Raw genomic sequence first — 27,900 nt, forward strand, 5'->3', positions numbered from 1 at the left:
CTTTTTTCTAGCCTAAAAATGACTGAATGTGAGCAGATGCAGGAGTTAGGGGGTGACTTTTCAAGCAAAGCTAATTAGCTGCCATGCTCAGCAGACGCTCCAGAAATGCAGCCTCTGCAGCCTCCCTGCGCTCTTGATGGATTTTGTCATCATTAATTTTATGTCTGCCTGAACTGTCTCCCTGTATCTGGGAGGACCCAACACCCCTTCGTCAAGCTCACACTGACATGGCAGAAACGGTGGGGAGGGGAGGCAGGGCAGGACTTCCTAACTCATGGGTTGAGTAGGGCATTGCGTCTGTTTTCACAAGTTCCCACAGCGGTAGGAAGGGAAGCTTGGCCCACGCTGCCTCACATTTATGAGAACTGAACTGTGTTGAAAGCTATTCCTGCCTGCTAAGGAGCTGCTTAATCCCATAAAGATTTAAAAAGCTAAACTACTTAGTGTTTATTTTTGAATAAATATTAAAGTACATTTCTGAAAATAGAAGCTGATATTTAATAAGCCCATACTGTGGGCCAGTGTCAGGGGTGTTCAAACCACAGTGACTGCATCTTTAACAGGGACTGGGTAAAATGAGGCTGAGACCTGCTGGGCTGCATTCCTAGGAGGTTAGGCATTCTTAGTCACAGGATGAGATAGAAGGTCAGCAGAAGATACAGGTCACAAAGAACCCGCCGATAAGACAGGATGCAGTAAAGAAGTCAGCCAAAACCCACCAAAACCAAGATGGGATGAAAGCAACCTCTGGTAGTCCTCACTGCTCATTATACATTAATTATAATGCATTCACCTGCTAAAGACACTCCTACCAGCATCATGACAGTTTCCAAATGCCATGGCAATGCTAAGAAGTTACTCTATATGGTCTATGAGAAGGAGCCCTCAGTTCTGGGAAATCCTTGCTCCTTTCCCAGAAAACTCATGAATCATTCACCCCTTGTTTAGCATATAATCAAGAAATAACCACAGAAATAGCCAACCAGTAGTCTTCGGGGGTGCTCTGTCCATGGAATAGCCATTCTTGCTTCTTTACTTCTCTAATAAACTTGCTTTCACTTTACTCTGTGAACTCACCCTGAATTCTTTCTTGTGCACAATCCAAGATCCAGATCCCTTTCTGGTAACACCAGGGCCTAAGCCCTGACCTGCTCTGTGCTATTTAATCCTCACAGCTATCCCATATCTTGATTTCATTATCCCTGTTTTTCCAAAGAAGAAACTGAAGTACAGGGAAGTTAAGATACATCAGATGGATTCGAGCCAGCCCAAGCCAAGTTGTTTCTGGGTAATTGTTAAACTGGTCCTTGCCAGGATCTGAGTGGAGAATGTATATCAAAAAGAGCCTGAGACACATACCTTTTAATCAATTCCACGTGTGTCTTCATCGCTCCCATCTGATTGGTCCTGTAAACCAAAAACTATCTGAGACAGGTCTCAATTTAGAGGTGGTTTTTTTAACCAAGGTTAAGAATCATGGCCTGTGACACGACCTCAGGAGATCCTGAGAATATGTGCCCAAGGTGGTTGCTTACAGCTTGATTTTACACATTTTAGGGAGACAGAAGTTATAAGCAGACGTAACTTGTTTGGCTGGAAAGGCAGGACATCTTAAAGAAGCGGGGAGGGGGGTGGGGAAGGGGCGGCTTCCAGGTCACAGATGAATTCAGAGATTTCCTGATTGGCAATTGGTTGAAACAGTTAAGCTCTGCCTGAAGAGTCCAAGTCAGCTTGAGCTAAGGTGTCGGATGGTTGTGGAAGCCAAGGTTCTTATGTAGATGAAGCTCCAGGTAGGAGGCTTCAGAGAGAATAGACGTGAAGGTCTCTTATCAGACCTTAAAAAGTGTCAGACTCTCCTGCAAAGACCTAGTTAGGGAAGGAGATTCTCTACAGAATGTAAATTCCCCTCCCCAACCTCCCCACCCCCAGCCCCGCCCCGCTCTGGCTGGCAAGAGACAGCTTTGCAGAGCCATTTCAGAATATGCTAAAGAAATATATTTTGGGGCAAAATACTTGGATTTCCTTCAGGGTCATAGGATGTTACACCAGAGTCAGGTTTATTGCTACAAAGAGTCTGTCTGGTCCATCTTAAGAGCTGTGTTTTAACGTGAATGCCGGTCAGTTGTCTTTAAACTCCAAAGGGAGGAGAGGGTAATGAGGCTTGTCTGGATACTGCCCCCTTCTCATCATGGCCTGAACTAGTTTTTCAGGGTTTTGGGGGATCTTCTTGGCCAAGAGAGGAGTCCATTTCATCAGATGGGGGACCCCAGAATTTTATTTTTTATTTTTTGAGACAAAGTCTGGCTCTGTCGCCCAGGCTGGAGTGCAGTGGTGCGATCTTGGCTCACTGCAACCTCTGCCTCCTGGGTTCAGGCAATTCTCCTGCTTCAGCCTCCTGAGTAGCTGGGATTACAGGCGCACACCACCAGGTCCAGCTAATTTTTGTATTTTTAGTAGAGACGGGGTTTTGCCACGTTGACTAGGCTGGTGTCAAACTCCTGACCTCAAGTGATCTGCCCTCCTTCGCCTCCCAAAGTGCTGGGATTATAGGCGTGAGCCACCGCACCCAGCGCTAGAATTTTATTTTTGGTTTACAGTACAAAAACAAAGATCTGCAGTCAGTGTTCTCACATCTTTTTAATCATTCATATTGACTTAATCAGGTTTACAAAATCTCAGGGTTGATCTGGGATCATTCACAAATCAGAATTACTCAGAGAAATGTTCACAGCAGTTGTGGCAGCACAAACTCGAACGCTGATTTAAATTACTAAATGCTATTAATGAACAAACTTGTAAAAGGAATTTCATATAGAACATTACATTTCTCCCTGACACTACTGTATGATAAAAATTAAAAATGGTATAAACATGTTTTAAAGTCATAGTGGTAGCTGCTAAAGGCAACCAGCCACACTACAGTGAGGCATTGTTAGAAGTTCGCTCTCAAGTTTACTTAGCTTAGTAAAGCAAATTGTTCTTTGAGATTTCAGCTTTGATTAGTCCTCTTTGGCTGACATGAACATGATGGGGTGTTAACTGTGGTAGCAACACATAACCAAAAAGCATTCTTTTTAAAATACATCTAGAAGATCTCAAGGACCTGAATAAATCAATATAGTGTTCCTAGTGTCAGTCTCTCTATACCGGGAAAACTTTAACCCCACAGCTGAGATATAATCAGTTAATGCAAAGTACGTTGTTTGAACCTAATTTCCACTCATGCAGATATCTTCTCACCTGGGAATTCTGTAAATATCAAAATAAAATCTTTACCTTTTGCTAAATGACAGTAAAAGGCTTGACTGTAAAATATACATCTTGATAGAAAAATATTATAAGGTTTTAATTTTCTAAACACCAAGGGTTAACATCTTATGATTACCCTTTGAAAATAGGGTATTTTGGAACATTTAAAAAGTTTTCAAAGTAAGTACAAAGCTTATTCACATTTTTACTAAATCGAACACAACTTTTACAAATGGCAAAATGATTCCCTCCTCAAAGCAGAGCAGCCTAGTTTTTGGAGGGCTCTGGTCATTGCTTAGCTAAGTCTCTGTTGGGCAGAGTCCTGGCTCCACAATCTCCTTCGATGGGCTCCTTGATACACAAGGCTTCATAACATGCGCTCCTTGAAGAACCATTTCTGATGATCCGAGTTGGTGCAGTCTCGTAAGAGTGGAACGAAACTGTCACTGGACTCCTTCCTCGCAGCCTGGACACATTTCTTGGACTGTTCGTGAAATAAAGAACCATCCTACAAAAGATAATAATGACAGGCAAGTTCATCAGAAAAGTCTCTTTTTCCTAAAAACATGTTCTAAAGAGATCAGGATCTGATTTTTACCATTTTAGAAATATTTTTATTGAGGGGTGTCTTCCGTGTAACGCAGCAACTCAGGACTGTCCCGGGGAAGGGGAGCACCAGAGCCCCAGGCTTGTACAGGCTGCGTCCTGCTTGCCTCTCACAGGACTGATGGTGCCACCTGCTGGCTGCTCTGGGCATGTGTCAGACCCTACATCTCCCTATCGCACTTGGCTTCCTTCAGGGAAATCAGGAACAAAGATTCTTTGTTTATCTCTTTCGCTCCTCTTAGGTCAACTCATTTCCGTGCAAGGTGATCTCTTTCTCTTAGGTATTTAAACAGAGAGTGTGGAAACTTGGCTGTAGTCCCAGCTCAGCCACAGACCAGCTGGATGAGGAAGCCAGTCACTTGGCCACATGGCCTGAATCCTCACCTGTCACACATTAGGGTGAGTAGTGGGTTATATGCCCCATGCCAATCCCCAAACCCCAAAGACGATGGTCTTCTTTAATGACCGCCTGCTTCTCTCCTTTCTGTCAGCCCTTGCTCAGTTATCTCAGCAAGTCTGTCTCTCAGGCCTGGGGTTTATCTTTTCCCTCTGCCTCTCTGTTATAAGCAGTATGCAATGCACTTAATCATGGCTGAGCAGCAAACGGGCAGAGTGAATAACAACATCGGTGAAAAACCTTTGTGATGTGCTGTTTTATATCACTAAATGGAACTTGTGTTTTCATTCAAAAAAATCCAAACTCATGTTTTGTAGAATCCAAGAAATGACATTTCAGAGGTTTTTAGGCCTACATAAGAAAATATAAGGCTGGGCCGGGCGCGGTGGCTCAAGCCTGTAATCCCAGCACTTTGGGAGGCCGAGACGGGCGGATCACGAGGTCAGGAGATCGAGACCATCCTGGCTAACACGGTGAAACCCCGTCTCTACTAAAAATACAAAAACTAGCCGGGCGAGGTGGCGGGCGCCTGTAGTCCCAGCTACTCGGGAGGCTGAGGCAGGAGAATGGCGTAAACCTGGGAGACGGAGCTTGCAGTGAGCTGAGATCCGGCCACTGCACTCCAGTCCGGGCGACAGAGCGAGACTCCGCCTCAAAAAAAAAAAAAAAAGAAAATATAAGGCTGGGCACAGTGGCTCATGCCTGTAATCGCAGCACTTTGGGAGGCTGAGGCGGGTGGATCACTTGAGGCCAGGAGTTCAAGACCAACCTGGTCAACATGGCGAAACTCCATCTTTGCTAAAAATACAAAAAATTAGCTGGGTGTGGTGGGCGCCTGTAGTCCCAGCTACCAGGGAGGCTGAGGCAGGAGAATCGCTTGAACCCAGGAGGTGGAGGTTGCAGAGAGCTAAGATTGCACCCCTGAACTCCAGCCTTGGTGGGGCAAGGCTCTGTCTCAAAAAAAAAAAAAAAAAAGATCCAGCCCTAAGAACTAAAAACAAGCTTTCTATTACGGTCTAGTGAATATAAGTGGGGACATTTCCTTCAGAATTCAAATGTTTCTGTTCAATATATATTTGTTTTACATATATATTTAGGGCATGACTGATGAAATATAATAAATCAAGCTGTATCCTTTTCACATATGAATCAAAGTATTAAGTGTCCTGAAGAAAGGTAAATAATCCAATTAAGTATCCTTCTTCCCAGCCTCCTAAACAAACTCCCTTTTCCTTAAATGGTCACTGAAATTGAAGATAAAATTTTTGATATGTCAAACTAATTTTATTGTTTCTCGTGTCCACTACCATTCCTTGAGGGCTTATAATGGCTTATGGTTGGGAGAAAGATGGGAAGAGGAGGACATTCAAGAAGATCAGAGACTTCTGGGGTGTGCAGAAGTATTTTTCCTTCTTATTTTTCTATATCCAATAGATAACACTATGGTGTGTGGCTTTTCTGGGCAGCCTGCAAATGTCATTGCTAGTGACATTTTTCTGCAGGAAAACATATTCCAGCTGTTAATCATCTTTAGAATAAACCCATTTATAAGCAGTACATTGGGAGTGAAAGCTGCCTAGGGAGATTAAAAAAACAATGAATTTTTTTCTTTCGAATGATTTTCTTTGGATTTATTCCCTCGTGTGCTTTTTAGTGAGTCAAAGGGTATGATCGATTTACAGGTCCTGATGCAAGCTGACTGCAAGCGTGACGGGGCTAGCACCCTCAGGTCTGAGGTAACCCTCAGTTTCAAATCAACTGTGACTATCCGGGGAGCCTACTCCATCAGAGGTGTTTTCTTGGTTATAATACCACAAGTAACAACTAATCTCTATTGAGCTTTATAGTTTCCAAAGAATATTTCTGGCTATGCATTATAATCCTCACTGAAGTAAGGCTGCTATTATTGCACCTTTTTTTTTTTTTTTTTGAGATAGAGTCTTGCTCTGTCTCCCAGGCTACAGTACAGTGGCATGATTTCAGCTCACTGCAACCTCCGCCTTCCGGGTTCTAGTGATTCTCCTGCTTCAGCCTCCCAAGTAGATGGGACTATAGGGGTGTACCACCACACCTGGCTAACTTTTTGTTTTTGTTTTTTAGTAGAGATGGGGTTTTGCCACGTTGGCCAGGCTGGTCTCGAACTCCTGGCTTCAGACGATCCACCTGCCTTGGCCTCCCAAAGTGCTGGTATTACAGGCATGAGCCACAGTGCCTGGCCTATTGTACCTATTTTAGACCTGGGAAAAACAAGGCTTAGAGAGATGGGGTGGCTTATATCTGGATCTAACACGTTGGCTAACATCCTTACACTTGGGCTATTTGGCTCACTCGTTTAAAGCCCTTTCATCTCTGAATGCATTTGTAAGAGCTGTTTCCATGCCGATGCCTGCAGCTCATGGGGGTGCAAGGGAAATGGAAAAGACTGAAAGGGACTGGACAATGAGGAAGGAAGGCAGTGCTTATGACACTGCGTGCCAGGGGACTCCAATCTCCTGCCATTACCGCCCCCCAGGCTCACTGGGGCTGAGGTTCCAGGTCTTCCAGAGCAGAGCTCCTGTCCATGCGTGACCACATCCCTGATCCTCACCAGGACTATGCCAGACAGAATGTCTGACTCTCACACTCTCCCTTATAGCCCAGGGACCCTCAGCAGGAAGGAAGGAGAGAGTTCACCTACCTCCTGCAAGATGAACTTCTGATTCTCTGGGGCAGTTTCTTCGCAGAGATGCATGATAAGGATATCCATTCCTGCTTCCACAGCAATGCAGCCCTCTGGCTGGCGGGTGTTATAGCGTATTTCTTTCTGGGACGTGTACTCAAAAAACTAAAAATGGGGTAGCCAACATGTAACACAACATATTCCACTGACATGGGAAGAGGAAAGATCGCTGGACAAGAACCTGGGATCGCGAGAGCGTGGGTGGGGTCATGTATTCGCATCACCACCAACACGAGCCTGTGTGATGGGTTCCTCTGCATCCCGCAGCCCTCAGTGGACCGCTGCTGCAGTGCTTCAGGAGCGTGGAGGAAATGGCCCTTCCCATGCCTGCCCGGCTTGCTAGACAGTGAGACAGGGCTCGTGCATGTCACCCCCTGCCTGCAGTGCTGAATGCTGTGTTGGTGTGGGATGGGAGGAAGGGAAATGGACCCATCCCAGCACTAGCTCTTCGGGGCTCTCTGTGACCTTGACTAGCTACTTCCTCTCCTTTTCCTCAGTCTCTCCTCCCAAACCCCCCATCTGACAGTTCCTAGAAAATGTAAAGTGTTGTGCACAAGTAGGTAATGTGACCGCTAACAGGAAAACTTGGTTCTTCCCAGACAACGGTTTTCCTACCTGAGGGTACTAGGAACTACCTACAGTGCCTGTTAAAAATGCTGATTGCTGGCCCCATCCCAGAGACAGAATAAGGATTCCTTGTGTGTGAGGTGGGGCCTAGGAAGCTGCATGTTCTGTGTCTTTGACAAGACACCCACCCACCGCACCAACCCCTTCCAAAAATTCTGACACAGGTGGGTGTTCTTAAGGCACACAAAGCAGGGCTTCTCACATCATTATCTCCTGAAAAGCTGCTTAAAACAAGAGTCTGGGATTTGGTAGGGTTGGGATCAGTCTGAAAATGTGCATTTCCAAGCTCCCAGATGATGCTGATGGTATCACTCAGGTACTATCAGCTTTGAGGAAGGTTGTTCTAAACAGTGTTGAAAACCTAAATAATTTAAGGTTGCAGGGGTTGGAATTAAGAAAGTTTACTGTTGACCATAAGAAGGCTTCACATTCAAGTGGCACTGGGGTGAATCCAGATTGGAAAAAAAAAACATTTGAGTCTCCATCCCTTCGTTTCCTGGTGTCTGATAACTCCTTAGTACGGTAAAGCTTCAGAGGCCCAGAACCAACACTTCTCTCCATTCCTGCATCCTCCAAGGGTCCTGTCAACTGCTTTCCAGCGCTGGGGGTCCCTTTCTGGTCTTCAGACTCCCCCAGGACTGAACCTCCCCTGCCCAGCCTGAAGTACAGCCCTTTACCAGACAGATACACCTGGGCCCCCAGTTCAGGCAATGTCCCTAAACACCACCTTGCAAGGTGGCCCTATGCATTAAACCTATCGTTCCACTTAACAATTAATTATAAAGAAATCATCTGAAACGCAGATCTGTTACTTTACCCTTCCTTCTGTCTGACCCAAGGTGTTAGAGGCGGAGTTATTTATAATTGCAAAGACAGGGAGGCAGAGAACCAGTTAACTAAACAGCAATACAGGTACAAAATGAAATATCAAGAGGCCACTAGGAATGATATTCTCAAAGGATATCTAATAACATAAGAAAAGTATGATGAAGGGAATGGAAATGATGGAATATAAAACATGCAGACATTATGACAACTATTTACAACACATAATCTCTATGTGTCATGTATAAAAGATGATGGGAATAAAACACATTTTAATTTTAACAGTGGTCTCTCTGAGTCTGGCCATTCACCCCAGGCTTCCACTTTTTATATTTCCCAAATATTACTTTTACAAGAAAAAGATTCGAATATTTAATTTTTTTAACAAAACACATAGCTTTCTCCTCTTTTGAGGCTCATACCTACCTGATTATGGCCCATCCCATGACAGACGTACAGAATGACCTGGTGTCCCACGATCTGGTTTTCATCGGGAGGGTTATAGTCAAAGCAGTAATCTTTCAGTCCTTGGTTCTGGAGCTAAATAAAACAGAAATGTGGCATTTCGGTCCAGATTTATACACACTAACAGATGCCACACAAGGCTTGGGGAGGGTACCTGGCATGAAAGGAGAGCCTGCTTCAAGAGCTAGATGCAAAGGTAAGAGGCTTTTCTGCACAGCACCTTCTAGCTTTAAAAGTGCTTCCTTGGCTGGGCGTGGTGGCTCATACCTGTAATCTCAGTACTTTGGGAGGCCGAGGCGGGCGGATCACAAGGTCAGGAGATCGAGACCATTCTGGCTAACACAGTGAAACCCCGTCTCCACTAAAAATACAAAAAATTAGCCGGGCGTGGTGGCGGGCACCTGTAATCCCAGCTACTCAGGAGGCTGAGGCAGGAGAATGGTGTAAGCCCAGGAGGCGGAGCCTGCAGTGAGCCAAGATCGCGCCACTGCACTCCAGGCTGGGTGACAGAGTGAGACTCCATCTCTTAAAAAAAAAAAAAAAGTGCTTCCTTGTTCTGTAAGCAAGAATCCTTACCCCTGTTTTAAGTTGATAAGCCTGAGGACCAGAGAGATAAACTCTTCATGGCCTGAAAGCTCCTCTCTCTTCCTTTCTCATTAGTGGCAGCCTTACTGCTGTACAAGTTCAAATATACCTGGGTTGTTACCTCGAACTAGATTAAGCTAACTAAATCAAGCAGGTGATAGACACAGAGAAAGAATTATTTTAGGCTGGGTTCAGTGGCTCACGCCTATGATCCTAGCACTTTGGGAGGCGAAGGCAGGTGGATCACTTGAGGCCAGGAGTTCTAGACCAGCCTGGCCAACATGGCAAAACCACGTTACTAAAACACAAAAATTACTAAAAACACAAAAATTAGCCAGGTGTGGTGCCGTGCGCCTGTAGTCCCAGCTACTGGGAGGCTGAGGCGGGAGAATCACTTGGACCCAGAAGGCAGAGGTTGCAGTGCAGTGAGCTAAGATGATACCACTGCACTCCAGCCTGGGCAACAAGGCAAGACTCTGTTCCCCCCCTCCAAAAAAAAAAAAAAAACAATTAATTTAAATCACTTTAGAGCATGGCATGTTTGAAAATACTACCTATGAAATATATTCTATAAACAAATTGAGCTGCAAAGAAATTACAAACCTCATTCAGTATAATACTCTTAAGATATAGTACTGTATTAATTATCTTGAAACTATTTTAAATATATTTTAGGATAAAGAAAATAAGTAATTATGTTAATACTGTTTAAAACCAAGATTTTCAGGGTAAGAACAAAGAAATATGAGTATGCTATCAAAGAAAATTTTTTAAGACTACATTGGATTTTCAGATATTAATATAAGCTCATGATCTGTTTCTCAAAAACACAAATTTCCTTTCTCTGCCCAATGAGAAAAATTTAGAGCTATGCTATTCCATGTGGCGGCCACTGGCCACTGTGGCTACTGGACACTTGAAATGTGACTAATCCAAATTGAGATATGCTATAAGTACAAAATTCACACCAGATTTCAAGGCTTAGTATGAAAAAAGAATGTAAAATGCCTCAATGAATAAATACTTATATTAATTATATATTGAAGTGATATTATTTGGGATATACTGAGTTAAACATTTCATTAACTTTACTTTTTTTAAATATGTTTACTAAAAAAAATTAAGTTACAGCTGTGGCTCTCATTATATTTCTGTTAAACTGCATGGTCTGGAGGCAATGACAACGCATAGCAACGGGCACCACCAGCATCCAGACTGACTCCCAATACCGTTACCCAACAAAGGAGCAGGGCTTCTGGGAGGAATGGCAGGAAATGTTTAAAATCAAATGGGACAACTTGGCCAGAATCAAGGAGGCTATCAACGCCACTATAAGGTGTCAAAGACCACAGAAGCCAAAATAAAGGGTCTGCCACTGGCCAAAAACAATTTAAAAATTTGTTTAAAAGATGAATTGGGCTGGGCACAGTGGCTCACACCTGTAATACCAGCACTTTGGGAGGCTTGGCAGGAGAAATGCTTGAGCTCAGGAGTTCAAGATCAGCCTGGGCAACATAACAAGACCTCGTCTTTACTAAAAATAAAAATAAAAAATTAGCCAGATGTGGTGGTGCTCACCTGCAGTCCCAACTACTTGAGAAGCTGAGGTGGGAGGATCACTTGAGTGTAGTGATCCAGGCTGCAGTGCGCTACAATGGTGCCACTGTGCTCTAGCCTGGGTGACAGAATAGAAGCCTGTCTCAAAAAACAATACAAAGAAAAAAAGATGAACTGATTGAAGCACACTGGCTATTTAAACACCCATTAGTTTACAACGACACTCAAAAAGAGAAAAAGCCAAAAAAACAATGAGCCAACAAGAAAAAACAACCCCTAGATACAACTGAAGGAAACTAAAATAGCAACTCTTACTCTGAAAATAAGCAAATAAAGAAAAGACGTAAGAATTTGTCATGCCTTGGCCGGGCATGGTGGCTCACGCCTGTAATCCCAATAGTTTGGGAGGCCGAGGCTGGCAGATCACCTGAGGTCAGTAGTTCGAGACCAACCTGGCCAGCATAGTGAAACCCCATCTCTGCTAAAAATACAAAAAAAAATTAGCCTGGTGTGGTGGCAGGTGCCTATAATCCCACCTACTCAGGAGGCTGGGGCAGAAGCATCGCTTGAACCCGGGAGACGGAGGTTGCAGTGAGCTGAGATCGCACCATTGCACTCCAGCCTAGGGGACAACAGCAAGATTTGGTCTCAAGAAAAAAAAGAATTTGTCATGCCTTTTCTGTATGAATTCTAAAACTCACATATACCAAATTGCTTTAGTTAATGAGGGAGTGTTCTTTATAGAAAAATTTCAGCTAATAAATGTAGAAGAAATGAAAGAGAAAAATCACCATTTGGCAACTCCATTTGAAATAATGGGTCTAGGCAATGGTTATCAGTGGCTACTTAAAACATGAGACAGAAGCTGATGGGGGGGTCTTATAATGACTGGTCCAGGTGAGCAATACTCCATGAACCCCACTGGTCAACCTTATCACTAAAGATGACCATACTTCGTATGCTCCTGATAGGACACAATGTGAATACATAACATCACCCACAAAGTGTTCTTGCCAAAAAGGTGGATCCTGACTCTAATCAAACCTTTAGAACTCACTTCTATCTTAAAGAAATATGGGGGAGAGAGGCACAACTTAAAGACACCACAAAGAAAAAAACAGTAATTGCAAGAGTGAGACACTCCACAGGTAACTGACCTTGTTTTTTCAACAAGTTTCAACATTAACAAGAAAAAGGAAGATGACTGCCTTAGATTAAAAGAGATTTAGGAGCCAAGACACAACCGCCACATGCAATGTGTGCACCTTGTTTGGATCCCAATTTCAATTAGCCAGCTACTCAAAGAGAAACTGGAAAAGTTGGGGGAATACGAATTAGAACTAGACATTAAATGATCCAAGAAATTCTTGTTCATTTCTACAGTTTTGTAAGATAATGTCCAAATGTTATGAAAATGCATAAAATGCAGAGGAGAGAAATGACACCATGCCTGGGATTTGCTTAAAAAGAGGAAAATGTGGAGGTGAAGCAGAGGAGAGAGAAAGCAAGAGAGGCAGGATCTTGAAAATTCTAGAATCTCAGGGATGGTATTCATTATGCCATTCTCTCTGCATTTCCATATGTTTGAATATTTTCATAATGAAAATAGAATGTCACATGAATATCCTGCTTTGTATTTATCAAAGACTTCCAGAACGGAACACGAGCACTTCTGATCAACACATCACAGCAGAGGAGACCTCGCAAAGCTGGTGTCATTCCCAGCACAAACAAAAGACACTGGACGTTTTATCTGGTCTCATCCCAAAAACATGTTTTAGGTTTTTTGAAATACTGGAAGTGACTCCCCTATACCCACTATTGCCTCTGTAGACTCCCAAACTTGGAATTATGAACTAGTCCAGTCATTGAGACTAGAAGTAATATGATAAGGTGTTAGTAAAAACTAGGACATGGAAACACCAGATAAGCCTCAGTTTCCTTATCTACAAAATAGTTGTCAATTTTGAGATGTCTTCCAGCTCTGACATTCTGCACCTAAGGCCCAGACACTCACAGGGAGAAAGAAGGGCAGTGGAGAAAAAGGTGGCAGGGGGTGGGCAGGTGGGTGGGAGTGGAGGGAGCCAGTGACCCCTATGATGGGGCCTTTCTTGCCCAGGATTTGTAGATCAGACCTGGAGGCCAGGGAACTCCCTGCCTACCATAGGCCCACTGCCCTCACTCACCATCCCGAAGAAGCCAGGCCTGTCCTCAGGCACATGCAATTCTGGATACACAGTCTCCAAGAACCACTTGAAGTCCTTACACTGAAGCTTGGCCCGGAGCTGCTTCCTCTCTGTCACATCCCCAAAAGGTTCCTGAGAAAACAACAAAACAGTGAGACCCCACGGGTCCTAGTGCTTCCTTTCAAAGCCCCTGTGTTCACTGATGCTCACTACCACCAGCCAGCTTTGACAGAGCATTCATTGCATGCCAGGCCCTGTGTGGAGCACAGAGGATAGAAAACAGCCTTGCGTCTAATTCCAGTTTCTAGTATGAGAGGCTGTCACAGAGACAATTCCATTCCTAGGTGCTCTGTTGGCAGGGCGGTGAGACCAGATGCACGAGTCCGCCTGCTGATGGAGTGAAGGAGCCAAGCCCTGGGGCTGCACTGGCATCTGTGGATCCTGGACCTGTGACCCACGCTTGTGATCAGAGGTCATCCTGAAACCCAACCGGGGAAATGTCAGTTTCACCGAGACATATGCCGTGACTTTCCGGTTTACTACTAATACCTGAATATCCACTTTCAAACACAGGTAAATATTCTAGATGTAATCATGTTACTAATATGAAATAAGCAACAAGAAATACTTGTGCAAGTTTGGTTTTATGGACAAAACTAATGACTGAGAGCTTTTGAATATTTAAATACAGCAAGCCTCTATTTAGTATGGCAAATGTGCAGCCACAAGAAAAATGCTGAGTGCAGAAATGTTACCGTACCTGCACTGTCATGTTAAACAATTAAAAGCTGACAAGTTAAATATTGAACAAAATGGTAATAATAAGTAAATGTTTGAATAAGATTTCAGATTTCTGCTGTTTCCCAGAGGTCTGTCACTGATGAGTCACTGTGCCCCCAGCTTCAGCCAAGGATCCATTTAGCACTCAGCCCTTGGCCATGCAGCCTAAGGGTGCATTCAGTGCCTCCCTAAAATATTCTCCGGGGACCCTCAGGAAAAGGGAACTATGGGTTCCAGACTGTGCATGAGGAAAGAGTGGGTATTTCTACTGTATGGTGCTGGGCAAGACAGAGGAGGCAGAAGCAAATGACTGTGGAGCCCAGAGCCAGAGAGGGGCTGAGTGGGAGTCTGACTGAGAGCCCATGGGCTCTGCAGAGCAGAGCAAGAGGTGTGCTGCAGAGTACAGGCCTCAAGCCCAGTTCTACCTCCTATCAGTTATGGGGCCTGGACAAGTTCCTTCCAACAGCTTCTCTCTGAGCTTCAGTTTTCTCATCTATAAAATGAGAATTTTATTGCTACCCTGCAGGGTTGCTGGAAGGACTCAGAAGAGACTTCCATGAAGTGGCCTGATGAGAAGCCTTAGAGCAAGACCTTCTTGTGTTGCCAAAAAGCCCTATTAGCTACGCAAATGCAGGGCAAGCAGGCACCCTGCCATGGGTCATGCAGAGCTGGCTAGGGCAGACGCAGTGGACTGTGTTGCATGTGAAACCCAAGATCTGGGAAATAAGAGGCAGATCCCTCATCCACAGTGGTCCCTGAGGTGGAGGCAGAACAAGGATCTGGACCAGGCAACAAGTCTCTGAGATAAAGAGCTCTGAGGAAGGACACAGTCTGGGCTGAGCCTCAGCCTCCGACAGGCTCAGTGCAGTGGGTGGTTGGGCCAGTGTCACTGCAATGTGTGGCTGGGACCCAGAGGAGCAAGCCAACAGAGCTGAGACTTCAGCAACTACAGGCACACCTTCACTGTCATTCAGAGGGATGGGCCCAGCAAGTCCTCTGAGTGAGGAGGAAGATGGGCATCTGTTATGCGGGGCAATGGGGGCGTTTCCATGACCATGACATATGGTGAGAAATAGTAGCAGCGGGGGCCTGGGCCACTCTCCAGTAGTCCTTCCATCTGGAAATGGAAGCAGAACAGACTCCCTGTTTTAGAAAGGGGAAGCTTCCAGGGTGCTAAGAAGAAGTCTCTAGAGGGAGGTAACAGACCCCTAACTAATAAGGTGGGTGTGTCCCTAAGCAATAGCTTTAAGGTAAAGAACTGTGCCTTAACTTGTACCCTGTGTTTGTGGATTCACCCCTACTGGCTACAAAGAAGAAAACCATAACACATGGACAATGCCTGGCCTGTGACACCAGGTATCCCCAACTGTCTATGTTGGTACAGTCCAGCCTCATTATTTACTGGTTCTGTAACTGTGAATTTCCCTACATGCTATAATAAAATTGATTTGTAACCTCCAAATCAATACTTGTGGTGTTTTCTAATTTTCACACACATTCATGGACACAAATTTTGAGTTGCCCAACATTCCCATTCTCAGGTGATGCAGAACAAGGGCAACCGCCCTCCTGTTTCAGCTCTCATCCTGTAAACCACTGTCCTTCTCACCATCTATTGGGCACCACATTTTTTTCTGCTTTGTATTGGTGACTGCACCAGCTATTCTAGAGTGTCCTCCAATTGTAGTGCTGAAGTGCCATCTAGTGTTCTTAAATGCAAGAAGGTTGTGATGAAGAGAAAATAACACGTGCTAGGTAAGCTTCATTCTGGCATGAGTTATCGTGCTGTTAGCCATGAGTGCAATGTTAATGATGCAACGATATATGTTAAATAGGTGTCTTTGAACAGAAACACACAGAAAACAAGGTTCTGTATTGATCTGCTGACAAAACTGTGCCGCAAGTCTGGCAGGAACCTAACCCTGTATTTCCCCTAAGAGCAATGGCTCTATTTTCACGAATTCAGTATTTGTGGTGGCTTTATGGAATATAACAGTTGTAAATAACAAGATTTGACTGCATATAATTATTATAAATGGAGGAATACATTCTCCCCATACTCGTATCTGAGCACCCAAATTATTCTCTATTTCTGGAACCCGATTGACTATGTTGGGGAAGCCACGATTAGCTGCTGTTGTTCAGATGAAGCCAGATGGAGTGCAGGTGGGCTGAGGAACTCACCAAGCGGGCATGGGGGTTGCGATGGTAGTAGAGCTCTTTAAATTCATCCATCCACACTTCAGCTGCACGCACACTGTTGGCCAGAGCCTTGTTGCGGGAGTAGGGAGCTTGCTTGGGGAAAACATGGCCAACATGGGAACACGGGTGTGTTTCCAGAACCCCACCACACTGCCAGATCTGCACACAGAGAAAAGGAGAGGTCAGGTGGTGAGCAGGGGATGAGCTGCAGGTCCATAGTATCTGCAGCAAGGACGCCAGGCACACACAAGGCATGATGGATGCTGCCAAGATGCTCAGCCTCCATCGGGCAGGAGGCCACCTACCCAGCACACTTATGACACAAAATGTGGGTAAAGAGCAAGGAAGCAGCTCCCAAAATAAATAAGCTGTGGGAACCAAGACCCCAAAGTCCATGCACTAAAGCTCATGCACTTGACTCACAGGAGCATCCACAGAGACCTCACTGGCAACCCACTTACTCATTACAGAAAACACAGGCTTGATTACCTGATCTCCTAGCCACAGAAGATAGGAAAGCAGCAAGGAAGAAGAGAGGTTTGGAAGGGGGAAAGGAAGAGCTTCTAGAAACAGGTAGAGCAGCCTGACACCTAGGGAAGAGGCAGAGAGACCATTAAAAGCACACCCAAAGACTCAACAGGCGGAGGCATCTGAGCCCATCTCACACTGGGACCGATGGCCTTGAACATCTCATTTTCCCAAAGATGGGACAACCAAGCCCAGCATCTGGTACTTATTATGGAGGGTGTAAGTCCTCAGTAGAAGGCCAAATTCTTGTTTATTCACAGTTTTTATGAGGGCAGAACACCATATAAAATATTATTAAAAATCTTAATTTTCCACTGAAAAGCACCAACATTCACACAAAGTTTTGATGTTTAAAATGTAAGACTTCATTAACTGGAAAATCTACTGAAATGCTAGGAGTTTTCCAATATGGTTTCCATGGGCCATGTAGACTAGCATCGGTAGATAGGCTTGTTACAAAAAGCAGAATCTTGGTCCCACCCTAAAGCTATCAAATCTGGCTTTCTAGATTGTGCTTGTCAATCTGTCTTTCTAACAAGTTTACCCAGCAATTCTTATATGTGTTGGCTGGGTGCAGTGGCTCATGTCTACAATCCCAGCACTTTGGGAGGCCGAGGCAGGTGGATCACCTGAGGTAAGGCGTTCAAGATCATCCTGGCTGACAGGGTGAAACCCCATCTCTACTAAAAACACAAAAATTAGCCAAGCGTGACGGCACATGCCTGTAAACCCAGCTACTCAGGAGGCTGAGGCAGGGGAATCACTTCAACACGAGAGGCCGAGATGGCAGTGAGCTGAGATTGTGCCACTGCGCTCCAGCCTGGGCAACAGAGCGAGACTCTGTCTCAAAAAAAAAAAAAAGAAATTTTCACATCTGTCAAAGTTTGAAAGCCACTGTGCTAAATAAAGAGGCCACTTCATAAGGAATTAATCAAATAAAGGCTCCAGAAGACAGGATCAGGAGGAACCTAACCCTGAGCAAGTCACCTCTCTCCTGGTTTCATTTCCTCCTCTCCATAAAGTGAGAGAGAACTACGTGACTTGCAAGGCCCTTTCTGGCCCCAAATCCAGTAAAAGAACACTTTTTAAAGAGCTGAAACAAGAAGGCAAGCATGTTTATAGGATATGCATGTCATCATCTTTCAGGGTCCACCAGGCTCTCACAGCAAATCCCATCATTCCCAAAGAGAGAATCAGTTAAGAACATGTCCAAAGAGAAGACTGGAATACTTACCCTAAAGGAGAATTCGAGGTTTTCTCCTCCCCAAACTTCCATTCCTGTATCATAAGACCCCAGATATTCAAAATATTTCTTACTCACAGCAAACAGCCCACCGGCCATTGTTGGAGACCTAAAAAAGTGTTACATCCATATTTCACTGTAGGCAGCAGGAAACCATCACAGTTATCCAACTACCTTCCCACCACGAACCCTTTCATCTGTTCATCCATCATCTCTAAGCACACCCTGCCTTCACCTCTGTGCCCCACACTAGGCTGGGCCTGGAAGCACTGATGGACCCTATAGTCCCTGCCTTGAGGTGGCTCCCAGGCTTCTCAGCAGGCACTGTTGAGTACTGCTCAACCGTATTAGCACACAGTACTCTGTGTGTGCTAAATATGTTAACTAAAGTCAGCCGGGGTCCTGGGGGAACACCGAGGAGGGCAGGGGCAAAAGGGTAGGACTAGGTTCCCTGGAGGAGGCAAGGTCTGCAGGACAAAGGACAGTTAGCCAAGAAGAAGGGAAATGGAATGGTTCTCCAGCATGAGCAAAGGCTTAAGGGTGGGAGAAATCCAGGGACATTTAGAAGCACAGAGTACAAGGAGAAGAGAGAAGCAAGAGACCACATTCCAAGAGGAAGGGAGGCTCCAGGCCATGGTCATCTGAGGAGGTGTGATCTCACAAGGCAAGAACTCACAGATACCAATGAGAGGCCAGTACGCAGAAGACCCTAAAGGCAACTCTGGCATCTGAAAGCACCGGGAGGGCCAGGTCCTCTCCTGCTCGAGTGGTTTCCCCCACCAGGACCCAGCTAGCCAGCCTTGTTTCCCCCCACCCACCACCAGGTTTATCTGGAAGCCAGCACTGACTTCAGAAACGGCCCACAGCTTCCAGCCTACACAGCAGAACAATGTAAGGTCAGCACGCCCCGGAGTTGCACAGGCAAAAGGATGAATGCAGAAATAGGGAAAGGGCCGGGTGCGGTGGCTCATACCTGTAATCCCAGCACTTTGGGAAGCTGAGGTGGGCGGATCTCCTGAGGTCAGGAGTTCGAGACCAGCCTAGCCAATATGGCAAAACCCTGTCTCTACTAAAAAAATACAAAAATTAGCCAGGTGTGGTGGTGGGCACCTGTGATCCCAGCTACTGAGGAGGCTGAGGCAGGAGAATCACTTGAATCCAGGAGGCAGAGGCTGCAGTGAGGCAAGATCGTGCCACTGCACTCCAGCCTGGGCAACAGAGCGAGACTCCAACTCAAAAAAAAAAAGAAATAGGGAAAGAGAACATTGAGAGCACAACCGCTGAAAATGTTAACATCCTCCAGCATCGGGGCCTGCCCTGGACTCCAAGCATGGGGTCAACTGAGAAGACAACAGCAACATCCCCAGTGGGAGGGAAGGTTCTAGAATACAAAGCACCTTCATGTGTGTTTATCCTAAAAATCTAGGAAACAGGCAGGCTGGTACCTATTACACAGATGAGATAACTGAGGCACAGGGATATTATGGGATGGGGAGGATAGGTGCTCTGAGTATGTGGGGTAAGGGTGGGCAATCAGAATTCATGGCCCCCCATGAATTCATGACAGGCTGCCTAAGTAGCCTGGATTAGAGCCTCCTACTCTGTGTCTCAGTTTCCAAACCTGTTCAGTGAGGGATTGAGCAGGATGTTCTCACTAAGGGCTCCTACAGAAGCCTGGGTGCCATTCTCAATTCCTTCCTTCCCCAATTCCCACTCGGTTTCTCCCAATTCTTCCATCTTAACATCTCTGGAATCCACAGTGCCCACCATCTCCTGAACCATTGTTTCCGACCTGGAGGACTGCAGAGCCTCCTAATGGTATCCCTGCCCAAAATGGTCCCTCCAGGGCCCTCACCACATGGCAAGCAGCACATGGTCAGGTCACTTCCTGCTCGGATCCCTTCAGTGGCTTCTATTTGCTCAGGGTCAGGTCCAAACCCCTTCCCTTGGCCCCATCCATCTCTCCAGCCTTATCTCTGGACACTCTCCTCACTTGCTCCACTCCAGCCAGCAGCAGGTCATCTTAAGGTCAGGACTCTGGTGAAAGGATTCAGAAGCCCAACTGCCAAATGTGGATGTAGAACTAAGAGCCTCCTTCCGGTTCAACACACCAGTGGTGAGGCTGAAGTCCTGACCTCCTTCTGCCCAACTCCCACATCTGTCTCCCACTTGCTTCTGAACTTGGAAGGGGAGGAAGAAGCAAGGCTATCACTTCAACACCTCCAGAATGAGAGCTGCTGAGCCTCCCTTGGGCCCACTCTACTCAGACCTTGACTCACCCACTGGCCAGAGCGGGCTCTTCCACCTGCCATGGATCCACCCACACCCCAGGTCAAAGGGGCCTAATGATGTTTCCTCAAGAATGAGCATATGACCAGCAATCCCCCTCCCAGGCATATACCCGAAAGAACGGAAAACAGGGACTCAAGCAGATAAAAGTACACCGATGTTCACAGCAGCATTATTTAACAATAACCAAAAGACAACCCAAGTGTCCACCAACAGAAGAATAAATAAACAAAATGTGGCATATATGTACAAAGGAATATTACTCAGCCATCACAAGGAATGATGTTCTCTAGGAAGCTTGAAAACATGATGTCAAGTGAAAGAAGCCAATTACAGAAGGACAAATATCGTATGATTCCTCTTACATGGGGCGCCTGAAAGAACAGAGGTTCCCAGGGGCTGGGAAGGGGAGAATGGAAAGTTATTGCTTAGTTGGGGATATTTTCTGTGTGGGATGATGAAAAAGCCCTGGAAACAGGTAAAGATTATGTTTGCACAATACTGTGAATGTGCTCAATGCCACTAAAATTGCGTGCTTTATTTAATTTATTTATTTTTTATAGAGACAGGGTCTCACTCTATCACCCTGGCTGGAGTGCAATTGCGTGATCATAGCTCACTAAAGCCTTGAACTCCTCGACTCAAGTGATCCTCCTATCTCAGCCTTCCAGCTAGTTAGGCCTACAGATATACACTACCACGCTCGGCTAAGCTTTACTTTTTTGTAGAGATAGGTTCTTGCTATGTTGCCCAGGCTGGTCTCAAACTCCTGGACTCAAGCAATCCTCCCACCTTGGCTTCCCAAAGTACTGGGATTATAGGCATGAGCCACCATGCTCAGCCTAAAATTACATACTTCAAAATGGTTAAAATGGTAAATTCTCTATGATGCATATTTTACCACAATTTAAAAATTAAATAAATAAAATATACCGATATAAAATTGACTTGTGTAGCAGACATGTTTAATAAAAATAAACAAATATTCTAGGCAAAAAAGTGGGAAGAGGAGAGGTAGTTAAGCTGACAGCTAATCATTCCACCCGAGGGCCTCCACTGACAGGTCAGCCAGATGCAACGAGGCGTGCTTAAAAAACAAGTCACCCAGAGGTCAGCTCCTGACCTGATGACATCGACGGGGGATCGCATCCGTATCCTCTCCCGCTCAGGAACCACGTGCCACGTGAACGCCAGCCTCCAGTCGAAACCGCCGATCTGGGGCTCCCCGGAGTTCCCCAGGTATTCAAAGGTGTTCCAGTCGATCACATCAATCACTGGGCACACAACTGCCGACTCCTCTTCATGGATCCTGAAAGCACCCAAGACATCCATCGGTCTCTCCTATGCAGACGGGCAGCAGGAAGACAATTGGGAAATTCAAGGGTGAATTCTTGTCTTCCTTCCAAAAAGAGGGAGGACCACCTGAGAAAGGCCTGCTTTTCTTATTCCAGGTGTCTGTAGCCGTGTCGGAGCCCTGGCAGGTGACCACCATGGGGGGGATCTGGGGGCCAGGGAGGGCTTTAAAACAAAAAGTACCGTGACTTTAACATGCTCTGATTCTCTCCATAGACATTCTGACCAAACACTCTATGATTTCAATTTCTCAGGAGTGCAAGAGGTTTAATCACAATGAAACATCTTAACATCAAGAAATACTTATCTCCTAAGAACAAAGGTGCACCCAGACCAAAGGGTCAGCTTTGGAATTAGAATATAAATTCTAATCCTGCTATTTATTTGCTGTGTGACATTAGCCAAGTCACCTAACTATGGCCTGTGGTCACCTAACACAGAGCCTATGGCCTCAGTGGTAACACTGGAATTATAATATCCATTCAGAGGGTTAATGTGAGGATTTCCTGGGAAAATGTTTCTAAGATGGCTGGCAGAGAACCTGAAACTATTGCTTTTTTTTTTTTTTATTTTTGTTATTGTGAAATATTACACATAGTGAAAAATGCTATAATTTCCTTTTGCAGGTATCAGCCTGTGTGTTGGTTTCAACTGTTCTCTCCACAACATTATTACAAATCTGGCCATCCCTCAGCGTGCTTCCAGGCCGTGTTTCTTTGCATTTGACACCACACCAGGAAAGATGGACTGAGACTAGACCACATGTGAACACGAGATTTCCTTGAGTACATTTTGAGGAATGTTGTCTGGAATTTGAGACCTGAATCTCCTAAGAGTCACACCACACAGGACAATGAAACAGAGATCAACCAGACTCGAGCTTTCAGTGTCCTTAGAATGACACCAGAAAGTCAGAGGGGATATTAGAAATACCACTCTGGGGTAAGAATGACAACTATCGGGGAAATTGCACTCTTCAGGACAGGTTGCGTGAGACAGAGTTTCAGATCTGTGAGTTCCCCAAATTGAGGAACTTGCATACTAGGTATCCACCAACATCCGCTTATTTAAAGACATTGAGGGCATTATTTAAAAGGTTGAAAGGGCCAATATCAGACCTGCTGGGCAAGTTCCAGCTGGCCCCTGGCAAAGGCCAGCTCCCCCAGGAACTGATGGCTTGTGATCAAGCTGGTGGGAACCACAGACAGCCTAATTTTTACAAGAAGGGGAAAACTGGGGAATGCTGTACCAGCACTGGAGTATAGGACTCCTAGTCCTGGCTGGAGAATGTGCAGGACCCACAGGGATGCTATTGGCATCTGGGCCAGAACCATTCTCCACTGCACAGGGCTGATCTGCAGGATACTTGGCCTCCCTGATACACAAAATGCCAGGAACCCTACCTGATTGACATGACAACCAAGAATACCCTCCCACATTTCCAAAAGCCTGTGGATGGAAAGGGTTACCATTCCTGTCTGGGGCCACCTTAGGGACAGTCCACAGTCTGATGTGTCCCAATGCTGGTACACACCAAAGTCCCCTGGGGAGCTTCTGAAACATGCAGAAGCTGAGGTCCCAGCCCCAAGAGTCAGATCCAAATGGGACCAGGCATTGCTGTGTTTAAAAAGCTCCCTAGGTTGAACCGTCATACGCCGTTAGTGGGAATGTAAATTAGTACAACCTCTATGGACAACAGTTTGGAGGTCCCTCAAAACACGAAAAATAGAGCTACCATATGATCCTGCAATTCTACTCCTAAGTACATATATCCAAAAGAAAGGAAATCAGTGTATCAAAAAGATACCTGCACTCTCATGTTCATTGCAGCACTATTCACAATAACCAAGATTGGGAAGCAACCTCAGTGTCCATCAACAGATGAATGGATAAAGGATATGTGGTGCATATACTCACAATAGAGTACTATTCATCTGTAAAAAAGAATGAGGTGCTGTCATTTGCAACAACATGGATGGAACTGGAGGTCATTATGTTAGCTGAAATAAGCAAGGCACAGAAAGACAAACTTTGCATGTTTTCACTTATTTGTGGGAGCTAAAACGTAAAACAACTGAACTCATATAGACAGCGAGCAGAAGGATAGTTACCAGAGGTTGGGAAGGGTAGTTGGCTGGGGGAGTGGGGATGGTTAATGGGTACAAAAAAATAGAAAGAATGAATAAGACATACTAGTTGCTAGCACAACAAAGTAACTATAGTAAAAAAAATAATAATTTAATTGTACAGTTAAAAATAACTGGGTGGGCATGGTGGTTCACGCCTGTAATCCCAGCACTTTGGGAGGCTGAGATGGGCAAATCACTTGAGGTCAGGAGTTTGAGACCAGCCTGGCCAACATGGTGAAACCCCATCTCTACTAAAAATGCAAAAATTAGCTTGGCATGATGGTGCACGCCTGTAATCCCAGCTACTCGGGAGGCTGTCAGGAGAACCACTTGAACCTGGGAGGCAGAGGCTGCAGTGAGCCGAGATCACCCTACTGTACTCTAGCTTGGGCAACAGAGCGAGACTCTGTCATAGATAGACAGACAGATAGATAGATAGATAGATAGATAGATAGATAGATAGATTAAAAAAAAAAAAAATACTAAGAGTATGACTGGGCCAGGTGCGGTGGCTCATGCCTATAATCCCAGCACTTTGGGAGGCTGAGGCGGGTGGGTCACTGAGGTTAGGAGTTTGAGACCAGCCTGGCCAACATGGTGAAATTCTGTCCCTACTAAAAATACAAAAATTAGCTGGGCATGGTGGCACGCGCCTGTAGCCCCAGCTACTCAGGAACCAAAGCAGGAGAATCGCTTGAACTTGGGAGGCAAAGGTTGCAGTGAGCCAATATCATGCCACTGCCCTCCAGCCTGGGTGACAGAGTAAGACTCTGTCTAAAAAAAAATAATAAAAATAAAAATAAAAGAGTATGAGTGGATTATTAGTAACATAAAGATAAATGCTTGAGGGGATGCATATCCCGTTTACTCTGATGTGAGTATTATGTATCGCATGCCTGTATCAAAATATCTCATGTGCCCCATAAATATATACACCTACTATTTACCCACAAAAATTAAAAATTAAAAAATATATTTTTTAAAGTTCCCCAGGTATTTCTAATAGACAACCGAAGTGGAAAATCCCCTCATCTACAGGCATGCGGCAAGGAGGGGGCTGGCCCGTGTCCAAAGGGTGGAATGAAAAGGAATTCTAAAAGCCTTAATCCATCAGTTGAAGAGAAAGAAATGTCCTCCCCCCATGACTTCAGACCTGCGTAGAGGTGGTCATCTATGAGTGCAGTGGGGGAACAGAGGAGGGGGAGCCCACTGGTCCAGGTTACAGAGGGAGCACTCGGCCGTAACTGTGCTCTAAATAGTCTCCAGCTCCATCACAGGCCAGAGGAGCCTCGAATCTGCTGCTGGGGAAGTTCATCAGAGCTGAGGAGGAGAAAGAGACAGCTATAGCACCCGCAGCTGACAAGAAGCCAGGACAGTAGGAAGTGGCAGGGCAGAGGGCAGCTGGGTCACACCCAGAAAGAAAGGCAAGTGGGTCCCCAGCTCTTCCAGACAACCCTAACAACCACAATGTTGGCGTCTGTGGGGAAGTAGTTTCCCAGCTGCAGAGACCCTGCCCCTCCAGCCCTTTGCCTGCTCCACAGAGGGGAAGCCAAGCAAAGACCCCTTCCTTCCTCTCCCACCTGGGGAGCTCCTGGTTGGCCCGCCCAGCTCCTGACTTCCATGACACAGAAGCAGAAAAGGCAGAGAGATGAGGCAGAGCATGGGGAGGAAAGAGACAGAAGGAAACAAAAATTGGGCCCCAGTAGATGGTGGTTTCTTGATGGGGGAAGGTAGGTGGGTGAGAGTGAGATGCCGTGGAACAGCAAGGACAATGGCCTTGAGAACAGGGCCACATTACAACTTTCAGGGGCCCTTCCTCTAGAACAAGCAGACAGATTAAAAAGCATATTTTATGACTATACTGGTATAAAGACAAATACAATCCATGCTAGATTCATTATTACATACTCATCATTATGATATTCATTTTTCCCTTCTGATTTTAAAAGAAATACGTAACATTTATGTGGGTTCCTTCCAGTTTCATGGGCCCTAGGCATTGTTCCTCCTGGGTGTGAGGGATAAGTCAGCCCGGCTTGAAAGAAATACATCGAAATGTGTATTCTCTAGGAGTGCCATTCTACTTGATTGAGGATTTTTAAAAACGTCTTGGTTGATGATACTTCCTCAGTTTTCTGCAACAAGCTCAGATAAGAAGGAATAATAAGGCCGGGTGTGGTGGCTCACGCTTGAGGTCAGGAGTTTGAGGTCAGGAGTTTGAGACCAGCCTGACCAAAGTGGTGAAACCCCATCTCTATCAAAAATACAAAATTAGCCGGGTGTGGTGGTGCATGCCTGTAATCCCAGCTACTCTGGAGGCTGAGGCAGAAGAATCACTTGAACCTGGGGCGGAGGTTGCGGTAAGCCGAGATCACGCCATTGCACTCCAGCCTGGATAACAAGAGTGAAACTGTCTCAAAAAATAAAAATAAAAAAGAAGAAATAATAAAAGCAAACAGTGACACAGGGCCTTCTCCAGCTGGCACTCCCAAGCAGCTGCCATGTATTAAATCATTTAACAGCCTCAACAGCCTAACGAAGCAGGGACTGCTCTCCTGCCCAGTGACAGGAGCAGCTGAGCCCAGGCAACCCGTTAACTCTCAAGTGACATGATGAGTCTGTTCCTCATGCTACCTACACCAGGTAACATGCTGTCTCTCCCGTGGTGGGCGGCTCACGCACCTCTGCAGCAGCGGCTCCAGCCACCCCTCGTGGCACTCACAGTGACAGTCCAGGAAGGTCAGGATATCGCCCCTCGCCGCAGACGCCCCCAGCAGCCGGGCTCGCACCAGGCCCTCTCTTTTGTTGGCGCGGATCAGGCGTACCTTGGGCAGTCCCGAAAGCTCACTGGCCAAGCGCTCCTTCAGGTGCTCTAGGGAGGCAAACAAAGCAACAGGGGTCACCGTGACAATCTTGGAGGAGTGCCTCATCCCAAGCCGGGGCCTTCTGGGCCTCCCTGTCCCAAACAGAAGATGAAACAGACAGGAGCCTCCTTTGCTCTGCCACCTGGGACATCCTCACCTCACCCAGAACCAAGGTTGGAGGTGCTCTGAAGGCCAGGAGGAGGTTGGGGGAGGAATTCCAGAACCACCATTTGCTCCCCATCAAAACACATGCATGTTGAACTGTGCACTTCAAATGGGTGAATTGAATGAATTATTTCAATAAAGCTGTTACAAAAAATGCTTTAGTTTTGACTCATGAGCATTTAAAAACCAAAAAACACACGAACCATCTAATTGCAATTTTTATAAAAACAGTAGTTATGCTAATAGAAATTTTCTCAAGAGTACTTTACAGTTTCAGTAGTAGTAATAATAATAATAGCAGCTAAAACTAAAGAGGACTTGCTGTGCCAAGTAATACCAAGGCGATTTCTAGATAACCCATCTGATCCTCATAACAATCCTCTGAGGCAGGTACTAGTATTATCCCCATTTCACAGATGAGGGCACTGAGGCTGGGAAGGCTAAGTAACTTGCCCAAGCTCATAGAGTAAGTAAGTTGAAAAGCCATGAGGGGAACCCGGCTCCAAATTCTACAAGCTAACACTATTGCCCAGAGCAGCCACCAGAGTGACAGCCTGTCTATAAATAAATCAATAAATAAAAGCATTCATTGGTTGATTTTTATTTTTATTTTTTATTTATTTATTTATTTTTTTGAGACAGGGTCTCACTCTGTCAGCCAGACTAGAGTGCAGTGGTGCGATCACAGCTCATTGCAGCCTCAACGTCTTGGGCTCAAGTGATCTTCCCACCTCAGCCTCCCAAGTAGTTGGGACTACAGGCATGCGCCACCACACCTAGCTACTTTTAAAATTTTTTGTAGAGATAGGGTCTTCCTATGCTTCCCAGGCTGGTCTCAAATTCCTGGGCTCAAGCAATCCTCCCGCCTTGGCCTCCCAAAGTGCTGGGATTACAGGCATGAGCCACCACGCCCAGCCAATTTTTTTAAAAATCCAAATTATAACCACAAATGAGTTGATGGCAGGAATAAGGCAGGTAACTTTGCAAGCAAAGCTAATTAGCTACAGTACCCAGTGAACCCATGAGTGCAGCGTGGCTGCCCTGTACTCGTGATGGATCTTGTCAGTGTTAATTTTATGTTTGCTTGAACTGTCTCCCTGCATCTGGGAGGGCCTGACACCCTTTCATCAA

The 27,900-nt window shown here is 45.6% G+C and overlaps 1 protein-coding gene across 2 annotated transcripts in view; it reads right to left on the reverse strand.

Moving 5' to 3' along the window:
• Positions 1-2,618: 2,618 nt before the first annotated feature.
• Positions 2,619-27,900, reverse strand: part of GALNT12 (polypeptide N-acetylgalactosaminyltransferase 12) — a 43,898-nt gene continuing 18,616 nt past the window's right edge. For both annotated transcript variants that reach the window (XM_033237992.1, XM_033237993.1), the window contains exons 3-10: positions 26,423-26,612; positions 21,382-21,567; positions 17,961-18,078; positions 16,181-16,357; positions 13,217-13,348; positions 8,850-8,963; positions 6,930-7,076; positions 2,619-3,757 (exon numbers count right to left, since the gene is read on the reverse strand). In XM_033237992.1, coding sequence (XP_033093883.1) covers positions 3,617-3,757; positions 6,930-7,076; positions 8,850-8,963; positions 13,217-13,348; positions 16,181-16,357; positions 17,961-18,078; positions 21,382-21,567; positions 26,423-26,612 — 1,205 coding nt within the window. In that variant the 3' untranslated portion in view covers positions 2,619-3,616. The remainder of the gene's footprint in view (positions 3,758-6,929; positions 7,077-8,849; positions 8,964-13,216; positions 13,349-16,180; positions 16,358-17,960; positions 18,079-21,381; positions 21,568-26,422; positions 26,613-27,900) is intronic.

The sequence above is a fragment of the Trachypithecus francoisi genome, unplaced genomic scaffold (genome assembly GCF_009764315.1).
Source record: "Trachypithecus francoisi isolate TF-2019V2 unplaced genomic scaffold, Tfra_2.0 Lachesis_group16, whole genome shotgun sequence".
Taxonomy (NCBI): domain Eukaryota; kingdom Metazoa; phylum Chordata; class Mammalia; order Primates; family Cercopithecidae; genus Trachypithecus; species Trachypithecus francoisi.